Source organism: Labrus mixtus, chromosome 12 (genome assembly GCF_963584025.1).
Source record: "Labrus mixtus chromosome 12, fLabMix1.1, whole genome shotgun sequence".
Classification (NCBI taxonomy): domain Eukaryota; kingdom Metazoa; phylum Chordata; class Actinopteri; order Labriformes; family Labridae; genus Labrus; species Labrus mixtus.
In genome coordinates this window covers 5,001,088-5,013,259 of record NC_083623.1, presented here as the reverse complement: position 1 = coordinate 5,013,259, position 12,172 = coordinate 5,001,088, and the positions used below count along the sequence as shown (strand labels likewise).

General features: G+C 42.1%; 1 protein-coding gene across 1 annotated transcript in view; it reads left to right on the top strand.

Moving 5' to 3' along the window:
- The window catches only part of man1a1 (mannosidase, alpha, class 1A, member 1), a 156,172-nt gene that overhangs the window by 129,315 nt on the left and 14,685 nt on the right, over positions 1-12,172 (top strand). The window contains exons 6-8 of the mRNA XM_061051620.1: positions 4,451-4,574; positions 5,762-5,855; positions 11,351-11,466. Coding sequence (XP_060907603.1) covers positions 4,451-4,574; positions 5,762-5,855; positions 11,351-11,466 — 334 coding nt within the window. The remainder of the gene's footprint in view (positions 1-4,450; positions 4,575-5,761; positions 5,856-11,350; positions 11,467-12,172) is intronic.

The window sequence follows — 12,172 nt, the reverse complement described above, 5'->3', positions numbered from 1 at the left end:
TTTAGATTAATTCCCAGAGTTGTTATTCTGCCCCGAGCAGTTTATTTTCTTGTGGTTTTTCAGCCTTTTTCCTTTTGACATTGGTTTCTAACTTATCTCTCTGACACTTTCAGACAGCCTGATCGGATAAATCATATTCCAGACACGCCCTCATCCATCCGTCTCCAGTATTATTCCCTATATCTGCTCTTCATTGGTTTGTGTCTGTTGGATTTACTCGGCAGCTTTTCCCTGCTGTCTTTGTTTTGTTCTCCTTAACAGAGATTTAGTGTTTTCTCACAGCGGGGCTTTGGGGGGGGGGGGGGGGGGGGGGGATTGGGGTGGACAGGGGTGGACAGGGGTGAGTTGGTAAGGTGTGTGTTTGCCTCACCGCCTAAGAGAAGAGATTTATCGTTCATCACAGGGTTTATAAAAGGATTGACAAAGATGGAGAGACAATTCAAAGTCTACAGGCGACTGAGGGAAAGCGGAGGCGGCAGCAGAGAGTGGAGATAAAGAAATAATGTTGTGTTCTTCTTCTAAGTAACACTCTACTCTGTGTATTTAAGATTGAAGTACATCATCTCAGGTACACAGAAATGTGTGTCCTCTCAGCTGACTCATATTTGGTTTTCACTACTGAAAATAACATTTTAACACGTCAGACTCGTGTTTTACATTTTGCAAATGTATTTCCACATGAAGAAATTAAATTCCCACTGGCTGAACTGATTTAAAGATTTCTTCAATGTTAGTGTTGGTCTCAGTCAACAGCTGATGGACCTATTGGGGGCGGCAGTAGCTCAGTCTGTGAGGACCTGGGTTCTGGTTTCAGTAGCTGGAGAGGTGCCAGGGCACTTCCTGAGCACTGCAGAGGCGCCCTTGAGCAAGGCACCGAACTCCCAACCGCACTTTTTACACTTATTTCTACACTGGACTTAACACATGTTGACAAAGAATTGTGACTGTAGTGGAAATATCATTTTAATACATTTAGTATACTAACCCACATCCTTTCTGACATATTCAACATATAAACACTGTTTTGATATTTAGCCTAGCCCAAAGTACCAGACTTATCAGAAGATACCCTTTAATTAGTATTTATCATATAGTCAAAATTACATTATCAATATTTGTTTGGAATTTAAACTAAATATATAAAGTAAGGCTTAGCCTATAGATACAGTGGTAATATGGAGGGCCAAAGACTCTGCATGTGTTTAAGTTGTGTGCAGAGAATTGCAGACTTTAATATCCTCTTTGAATGTCTGCGGCAGACTAAAGTGAACAAAGACGCAGCTCTCTTCTTAATCAGGGATCTTTCACCCAGCAGTTGTGTTCTCTGACCTGGTTGTGTGTCTCTCTGCTCGCTGGCTGATGCTGCTGTAGTCCTCTCTGTGTTTGGTTGACTTGATTAAATCCATGGTGTAATGGGAAACAAATTATGGCTTGTGCAGCATGATGAGTTGAAGGGGGGATAATTAGTATGTTCATGCACCTCTCTGAAGAGCTGTGTGTGTGTGTGTGTGTGTGTGTGTGTGTGTGTGTGTGTGTGTGTGTGTGTGTGTGTGTGTGTGTGTGTGTGTGTGTGTGTGTGTGTGTGTGTGTGTGTGTGTGTGTGTGTGTGTGTGTGTGTGTGTGTGTGTGTGTGTGTGTGTGTGTGTGTGTGTGTGTGTGTGTGTGTGTGTGTGTGTGTGTGTGTGTGTGTGTGTGTGTGGCTCTTCTCCCACTTCACTCTCCTCCTCCTCCTCCTCCTCCTCCTCCTTTTTCTAATTTCTTGGATGTGTCCCGTGTGTGCGGTTCATGTCCGTGCGTCCACTTGTAGCAGCGCGGCCATCCTGCTGTGTGTGTGTCTCAGCGTGGTGAATTGTTAATGTGTATTCATGAGGAGGATCTTGAAGCCTCGCCACCAGAGGCGTCGGTCCTCGGCCTGGAAGTGATCTGTCAGTGGCTCTAATGATCCAGCGCACACAAACGCATCATGTTGCTCAGCCCTCTGTCCTTGTCGAGCGCGTCAGACACATCACACACGATTACAGATTCATTGTCACCACCGGCGACAGGCGGGGAAGAGGGCAGGGTCCTTCCAGTTTTGATTGATAGGGCGGATACAGGCAAGGATGAGACGTGTTGCTAAAGTCAAGTGCAGAAAAAAAGAAAAGCACAAAAACATCCACAAATATGACAGATTGAGTGCAAAGACAGTAATGTAACACAGTCAGTATCCATTTGGAAAAATTACTTTTTCACCTAGCTGCCACTGTGACTGATGGATTCAAAAATCCTCCAGCCACACATTCTTTAACCAGCTACTTTATTTTACCAGGCCACGTCGTGTGATGATGTATAAAAGATAATCAAGGCTTGTAGTATTCAAGTAGTGGGCTGTTTGAAGAAGGAAAATGTTGGGGCGCCTGTAGCCTAGTGGTTATGTTTTGCGGCCCATGAACAGAGGCTGTAGTCTGCAGTATAGTGGCTGCGGGTTTGAATCCGACCTCAGTGCTTTTCTGCATGTCATCCCCGCTCTCTCTCCTCCCTACACTTCCTGTCTCTCTTCAGTTGAAGACAAAAATATCTTTTTAAAAAGTAGAAGAAGAAGGGAAATGTTTTGACTGATAAAGAAAATACTGACATGCTCCGAGTCTCGCTCATCAATAGAAAACAAAAAACATGTTTTAGTTATTTTAGTTCATTATTTAGAGGCTGGTTAGAGTCTTCATTGCAGCTATGTCCCCAAAGGCTGACTTCCTGTTACTAAACCTCAACGGAGAGGCGAGATAATCCATTTCTTGTTTTAAAAGTGTACAGTATGAGCTCATATGAGGAGAGTCACCACATTCATATATTTCTTCTGCTGGATCTATTCATATTGTGAGCGCACACAATCCCATCTTCATGCGTCACAACAGGTCGAGCAAAATCACCTGACACTTCACAAAAACACCTTTTTGCAGGCGGCAGGTGCTGATTTCTAAAGCCTGTTGTTAATGTCACCAAGGCGCAGGATGAGAAATATTAAAGGCTTACTGAACTATCAGGTACACTGAAGGAACACTTTTACTCACAATCCAAGTATGACTGCTGAGTCACACAGAGTTTTTAGAGTGACTATTAAAGATGTATTCCCTCTTTTCAGCTGTCAGCTTATTTGTGTGGTGACGAATGACTCATAATGTATTCTTGTGTGAGCGCCCACATATCGGCTGCTATTAGTGAGAATTATAAATAAGTGAGAACAAGTTCAGGAATTTCCAAAATGAGTCAAGAGAAAATGTGATACAATATTGGATATCATTCTGTTATTTTCTTCAAAATCTAGTCTAGTTTGAGGAATGGGCTGAAATGACGGACTCTTTCCACAGCTTGAATCAGAAATATATTCCACATATGGGTCACTTAACACTGGTTGTTGACATTTGTTCTAGCTATAACCAACAAATTACTCTCTGCTCGGACCACACTGTTGTTTGTTTGTCAGTGTGACATTATAATTAATCAGAAATCTGATTTATTTTGGAGGCTGATTGTTCATGGTACCAGTTCAGTGCATTGACATACTCACCCTTACACAGTACACTGTAATAACACATTTAAAACTCCAAACACTGCACATTGACACCTCCACTTCCCTGTAATGTGTGTTTACATTTTAAAACAACATTCTTTTTGATTAAAACTAAATTTGATGCTTTTAATTTTGTAGTTTTGCATGGGCTACACATTCAGTCCTGCCCGTATGTCCGGTTGTAAGACTCTGGGGCAGACTGATATTTTTTCCAACTCCTGCATATACAATTCTCGATGTCATAACTGCAAGTGTGGTAAATGTTCCTAAACCACTGGTTCCTGACCTAAAAACGGGCAAAAATCTGCATTTAAAGAAAAGAAAATCACTGGGAGAGTCGAGGGAGAGAGTGACAGAGCGTATGAAAACAGAAGGGAGAAAATGTTCCACCCAAACCGGCGAGACTGCTGCAGTCGGCTGGAACTCGACGTGGTTAAAAATGTCGTCTGTCGCCTAATCTGCCCAACAAAGCCGACATATGCGGGCAAGTAGGTAAAATCTAGAAGGGATCAGGTAGATTTGCTCAGAAATCAAATGTGATGCTCCTGGACCTGGTGGTCACAAAGATGAGGCCAATGAAAGCCAACGGCCCGGAGGGTACATTTACAGTGTATTTATTTCTCTGCTGTTTTATTGCTTTAATAACCTGCTGCTGTATCACCAGGTTTCGAATCAAAATAAATCTCTTGGTATATCCTCCTGATGTTCGGCAGCATAGTGTTATTGTCACCCAAACAACTCCACTCAAATCCCCCCAAAATGTGATTTATTCTTTTTTTAAAACACCAGTTTTGTTTCAGTATGCCTTTGTGTTGTTGTTGTTGTTGTTGTTGTTGTTGTTGTTGTTGTTGTTGTTGATGATGTTGTTTCACTAAACACCTCTCTCTCTCTCTCTCTGTCCAGTGGTATTGGTAGAAACTGGCCGTGGGCATCAGGTGGCAGCTCCATCCTGGCAGAGTACGGCACCCTGCATCTGGAATTCATGCACCTCAGCAAACTCTCAGGAAATCCTGAGTTTGCACAGAAGGTAAGAGACAGACACACATTAGAATAGATAATATTACTTTACCCACTCTGAGAAGAGGCGTTGGTGCAGGATTTCCATCTGCACTTTTGAACTCGCTGTTGAAACTTTGAGAGAAGCTTTTTACTGAAAGCAAACGTGGAAACTGAAAACTGCTGAACACACAGGAATCTTCAACTCTTTACCTTAAATCTACATACAGATACTGAGTTGGTTAGTTGTCTTTCTTTGTGCCTTTTATACAGGATAATAATTTTTAAGAAATGAACCATTTTTTTTTTTGCCAAACATTATCATTGGATTCACTTTTCATCTAAAAATGTGTCAGTGTTTTCATTTGGGTATTGCATTTTTCAATATTTTGAATAAGTCTATCAAAAGTGCATTTGTAGTTGAAAATAATTGCTGTAACATTAATTAACCTAATTTATCATCTTGAAAGTGGGTTTCTTCCTATAAACCAGTGTACCCCATATACCAGCAGAAACCAGTATAATGTTCTTATAGACATGCACCATCATGACCCAAAGTGGAGCCACCATCATGGACCCACACTTCACACGACCTGAAACAACTTAAATTTAGCCCCCCTTCATTTTGTATTGCAAGCGGCCGCTTCACTTTGCAAAATCTGCCGAGCTACATAGCGGCGTGGACCTCACTGGAGGTGCCACTCTTTACTATGTTTTCTCCCTCTTGAGGTAGTGATGTTGCATTTAAAGAAAACTGTGGTATACTGTGAAGTAGATAAACCTTGTGGAGTGCTGGTTTGATAGAAAAGATTCAAAACAACAAGTGACCAGCAGAGGCGGGACTTAGGAGGCACGACTTTAGGCAAATTGCTCACAGGCTGTTGATTCATTCTTAACAACTGTCATTGTTACCGTAGTTACAGGTAAATAGCAAGATTACAAACTTGACATGGAAAAAACACATGGTACTCTAAAGTGCTACAAAGCTGCACAGAAACAGCACGTTGTGGACTTTGCTGAAGGCAATGGAAGTCGTCACACAGGAAGCGAGTTTGAACCTTTTTTCTATTCCTGTGGGAGACTCCCAAAAACAGACTGCGTCTTATATACTAGTGTGACTTATAGTCTGTATTTTAGGGTACTTTACATGCTGAAATATTTCTCTAAGTGAGCTGTGCAGTACGTGACACATTTGTTGTCTTTCTCTTTTATTATCAGGTAATGAACATCCGGAAAGTACTGAATCGCCTGGACAAACCCCAGGGGCTTTATCCCAACTACCTGAACCCCAACAGCGGCCAGTGGGGCCAACGTAAGTCTTCATAACCTCGATCACTTCACATCGATCTCCTCCTGTTTAGTCTCTCTCCTGTAAGTGTGCTTCAGTGTGTTGGTGAGGCTTGAGTGGGAACGCTGCACTTCAGCCCAGGACTTTTAGACGCCAAGGCAACCAGTGTTGGTCCTCCTGTTTTTTAATTGATGAAAACATGTGGCAATAAATCAGATTTTATCATAAAAATGACTCATAATCGCTGGTAAAGCCAGACAAGGTCAAGCTGAATACATTAAACTCACCAGGTACTAAGCCTACAATTACTGTGAACATAATATCTGAAAAAAAGATGGCCACAGAGTCAAAGCTGCTCCTCAACATGATCTGTGCGTCAGCAGTAAGACCCTTATATTCTCTATTAAACTAATGCTGCTGCCATTTTTCTTCAACTAAAGTATGATTTCCAGTTGTTGAGTCAGCACTCATATTACAGAAGATTCAAGTTGCCAGTGGTTCTTGGGATTCACTTTGTATACAGTGAACCGTCCTGATTAGCTGGCAGTAAAAACGGGTTAGCTTTCTCTGGCTCTTCGGTTCTTCACTGCTGATGAACAGAGTAAACATTTCTTTGAGCGTGCCCCAAGGCGATGAGCCGGGCCAGCCAAGTTCTATCTACCCTGCAGCCATGCTTGTAAGTTTTGTTGACACAAGAGCAATACTTGCTCATGAATTCTTACAAAAGGAGTGAGGGTGAAACAGAGGTTAAAAAAAATTGAGACAGACGGGACAATCACAATCAAAGGTGGAAATCTTTGGTTAACCCTCCGCTGGACTCTGAGGCCGTCAACAGAAACACGTATACCTCTGAAGGAGAATGTCACCAAGGTTAAGTCTTTCATTTCTCATGATGACTCTCGAACTCTAATGAAGGATCATTACAACTCCTCTGCAGTCTGTCAAAGAAAACTTTTCCACAACTGATATTTCAAACAAAAACCCTTCCACTATAAGAATCCAACTCCGTCTCAATCCCAGTATTTTTGTAGTCCGTTAACTGGCCCTGAATCATCTAACTTGATCTAACATTCCTCCCTTTTAAAAATGATGGATTTAATATGAACATTCAACATCAAGTATTTCACATATGACATATTCTTGGTAGATATTTCTATTTAATACAATGACAGACTGGCCCTGAGGAGAAAATATGTCTTTAGTGTTGGACGTGTTAAATGTCCTCTCTCTGCTCACATCGTCTCATCACTCTTTCCATTGACTCCTTGTTGACCTTCTTTACATTACTGCAACCTGCCATTAACCCGTGTCACTGACGAGTGTTTTTCATACTCACTCCTCGTCTTGCCGATCCTCGTCTTTAACACCAAGTGTCCATTCGCGTTGTAACAGGGTATAATTTACAATCCATTATCAGACCCCTTCAAAGCATGAAGCTGAACAGGTGATGACCATAATGATAGAGAGGTGAGAATGTGGGGAAGAAGAGAGAACGGCTGGGGTTTTCAGGTAAAAGAGAGAATAAAGAAGAACGCAGTCACAGAGAGAAATATATGTATAAATATATGATGGAGAAGTGATGTGAGTCCAGCTGTAAAAGCCTCTTCTAATGTCAGTTGTCATACGAGTACAGTAGCAACTGAGTAGATATAATGAAAGTGACATTTATAAGAGCCAGCAGGACGGCTGGTTCCTCAAGCTGCTTTAAGTCATTCTGAACCACCAGGAAGAACAAATTAGAATTGGAGCCATTTCACTGCCATGAGCGTCGTCATGACCACAATATAAAGTAACGAGTTTCTAAAAACAGTGACGAGACTCAGACAATAATAATCCCTCGCAATCACCACTTATCACCACAGGCCAATCACATTCAGTCAACCTCTGTTCAGACAACCAAAATGGCTTCAACGGATTTGGAACTTTCTGTATTCACTGTTTTTACTTATTGTGAATTAGAGTTCACAAAAGTTTTCAAAAGTGTATTGTTATTGGGGCGCTGGTGGTGCAGTGGTTAGTGCATGCGCCCCATGTATGGAGGCTATGGTCCTCCAAGCCAGCGACCCAGGTTCAAATCCGACCTGTGGCTCCTTTCCCGCATGTCATTCCCCACTCTCTCTCTCTCCCTGATTTCCGACTCTATCCACTATCCTGTCTCTACAATAAAGGCACAAAAAGCCCCAAAACAATAATAATAATAAGTGTATTGTTATTAAATCATGTCATACCAAACCACTTTGTGTTGTATTTAACAAAAAGCCTATGAATAGATTGTTGAAACTTGCTAGCTGCCGGCTGCTACCTTACGCAAACATTTTGAATTAGTCTGTTGATGTCCGGCTTTTCCCAATGTACAGTAAGAGGAGTGTGAAACTCATTTCTGAGACTTGAGCAAATAGGTCCAGTAGCTAAACACATTAGAAACACACAAAAACCCTGCTGTGCTATTTCAGTCACCTAGCATGGGATTGTGAAAACTAGGCCAGTATTGATCAAAACAAACAATTTAGTTTGAAAGAGTTTTGTGCATACAAAAGATGACAGAGAAATCCCATCCTCTGTCATTTCTAATTGCGACACTGTGGAGTGTGACTCAAGAGGAAGCGAGCATGCAGACGTGTAACACGAGACAATTCAACTCAACCGAGAAACCTGAGGTGGTGTCTCTCAAATGATTAGGATTTGCTGAGATAGTTTTGCCTTGCTTTCATCTCGTGAGCATATCACTTTTGAAATTAATGAAACTTAATTATTTTTCCGTGCTTAATTCCTTCAGTATCCATTTGAACTCGTAAGTGTTTCATGTTTGTTCAGGCCAGTCACTGCTCTACATAGAATCAGGGCACACTTCTCTTGAATCCCACATGAAAGTTGTTGCATTAAATTAGAAATCCTTTGATCCACTTTTATCATTTTAGGTTTTTTTTTTTATATCCACTGAAACGTTTCAGAGTCCTCTCTCGTTTTTGTTTTTCACACTCTACCCCTTGATTTGGAGGGCTGTTAGTATCTGTGATGGTTAAATATGGACATGCACCTCTGCTCTACTTACTGGAATCATCTGATGAATAACAGCACTGTAAGCACATCCGCACTTATAATTGTTGGCATTTAGCTGACACTCTTAACCCGAGCCAGAATCTGTGTTTTCATCTAAGTATTTTATGCAAATGGTGACATATTCAATTAGGAATGCTGAATAAAAAACACCAAGTTTTCTACAGAAACACTTTCATGCTCGCCCCTTAGTCAGAGATGTTTTTTTTTCATCCCGAAAGAAATTACGCAACAGTGATGGGAACGCTTTTGTTGAATAAATTATGACCTCGGGATGTTTGCAGCCTGATGTTGTCTGAGAAATATTTCTCCACCGCCGCCTCCCTGAAACACTCACTCTGTGTTTCACACACAGGACATACAGAGAAGATATAGACATGTTTGGTCGGTTTACGTTTAATCCAGTCAGCTGTTCTGTCACTACTTACCCAATCCCCCCTTGGTAGCACCTCTAGTTGCCCTGAATTGGGAAGTGGCTCCTTAAAACAGATCTACAAGGGCGGAGGTTCAACAAGAAAATTGGGACACCTATACCTATACTATTTTAAAGCTACACACACACGACATAGAAATAACTATACTCTCACATAGAACATTTCATTTACACAAACTTCTATTGATTGGAAAGAAGATATTGGTTTCAGTCCCTGCTAAGCTATCTTATCTTCCAGGTTCTACTTAGTTTGCAAAGCGCTCGGGTAATGACCATAGGCGGAATAAAACATGGATGTAGTCTCAGTGAAGTCACCCATTAGTGTCTGAAGAGACTTTATGAAGCTGGCAGGATGGCAGTCACCATGTGGGTAATGCGGTCTCCAACTCTTCATTTCCACATACTCATTGAATCGTAGTGTTGATAGTGATGGAAAATGCGATCATGGGTCCGTCTGTTTCAGAAATTGCCCGGACACACTGTGCCTTTCTTTGTCTGACTTCCTGTCTGGGTCGTCCTATTCTGTCCCAACTTGACGCGTGCTTGCAGTGGGCCCTTGTCGAAACTAGACTCTGAGCGTGTTTGAAACGGAGCAGAGCATGGTGGCGATCGCTGGCACGCTCCAAAGACTGACCACGGCGCTCGCTGTGGAAACACAATCATTGACTAGAGTGGCAGCGAACGGCGGCGTAGTGCCCAGCACAGACGGACTGTGATGTGCACGGAGTAAGTGGCAATTAGGAGTAAGCCTCATGGTAGACGGCTACAATCTCATCCATGTAGGATTAACTTTTGGGCTTTAAAAAACAGATGAGTTATAACATAGCGTAATATTACAAACATATAGAAATGGGCTAAGGAGACCTAATCCTTTTTTTTTTTTTTAATCTTGTCTTTTGTTTTTTATAATGAACATTTAATATGAGACTTTGCACTTCCCCACTGGCTTCATGTTTCAACACCAGGGCTTTGCGCGTTCCCTCTTAGTTACAATATCAAATGTAAAATGCTGCCTCACTCTGCAGCACACTAATAAGAGGGGCAGGGCAGGAGATTTTGAGCCAACCGGGAGGAGGGAGGACTGTGGGATTCATATTTCCCCTACCCCCTTTGCACAGCCCTGTTTTTGTAAGGGTGGGGAACCCTTTGGTAAACTAGCTCTCCAAAGCCCTCCGCACTGAGCATTTTAAGATGCAGATGCAAAACATTTTTTGGTAAAGACAATCCCCATTGAGGCAGTGTAACATGGAACATATTTGAATCTATGCAAACAATAATGCAAAATGGAAAACACTGGAATATATCGGCTTTACTTCCATGAAAGGGAATTCTGTATCAGGCTTGAAAAATTTGACAGAGCGGCCGGTGTCCCATTTGATATATGGTATGATTTCAACCTCTACCCGTTGTAGCCCTATGCGTTATTAAGTGATCACTTTTCATGACTTCTCTAATCAGACAGTTGATGTTTTGCTTGAGAAGAGCACTGATGCTCTATTTTAAAGTGCGTTCGTCTCTCTCTCTGTTCTGTGCTGCTCGTGTTCCCGGGTTTTAATATTTTACTCGCTGAAGAGGGGGCCAGGTTCTCTTATCGGCTCAAAACCAAAAACCATTTTCTCTGCCAGGCTCCCTTTTCTCTTCACTTCAAGATGATCACAGCTGACATTTAATCTCTGCGCTCCACACAAGGGGCTGGACTCTGTTAATGACATGACATGCATATGGATGAGCCTTCACTGACAATCAGCAGGGCAAATACACAAGTACAGCTCGCATGGCTGGAGTCTTACCTCCCATAAAAACCCTAACACACACACACACACACACACACACACACACTCACACACACACACACACACACACACACACACATACTTGAGTAAAGCCCTGCATCATGTGAGGAGGACATGTGGATGGTTCAACAGATTTTATCTAAAGCAGATAACCTGTCAGGGGCTGTGTGTGTGTGTGTGTGTGTGTGTGTGTCTTTTTGTGTGTTATATTTGTTGTGTTTATCTGTGTGTTGCAGATCACGTGTCTGTGGGCGGCCTGGGCGACAGTTTCTACGAGTACCTGCTCAAAGCCTGGCTGATGTCTGACAAGACTGACGACGAGGGCAAGAAGATGTACTATGATGCTCTGCAGGTAATAAACACACACACACACACACACACACACACACACACACACACACACACACACACACACACACACACACACACACACACTTAGAGAATAAAACAAATGAAAGATGTATTCTTAGTTTCAGTCTTTAACTTCAAACGGCAGCAGCTGGTTTGATAATCAGAATTTGAGTTCAACCCTGAGGTGATCTTGTTGGTTTTTGAACTGATGGTCGGACAAATTTCTTCACTGTAGGATTCATGAAGATGTGATAGATATTTTTCACTCTTTGGACATGAGTCGGGTTCATGCAGCTCACCTGCCCAGGAGAGGAACAACGAGCTCAAAATGCAACCTAACGCTGATGCAATCACTTCTCTGTCTCTGAAACGCTTCCCCGACATTGAAGCATGTTTAACTGCATTTGGTTTCAGAATTTATTTTTAACTATTTTTTTTTTTTTTTAACTATACTCCTTCTGTAACTGGCCTTGCATTGAAGGCATGAAGGCGTTTCACTTTAAACACTCAAAGAGGCGGGGAGCAGATGTCCTAACTGTGCGGTTACGCCCTATGTACTGAGGCACGGGCCCGTGTTCAAGTCTGACCTGTGGCTCCTTTCCTGCATGTCATTCCCTGATTTCCTACTCTATCCACTGTCCTATCAAATAAAAGCAAAAAGCCCAAAAATAAATCTTAAACAAAAAGAGGCCAATAAGATTCAGATT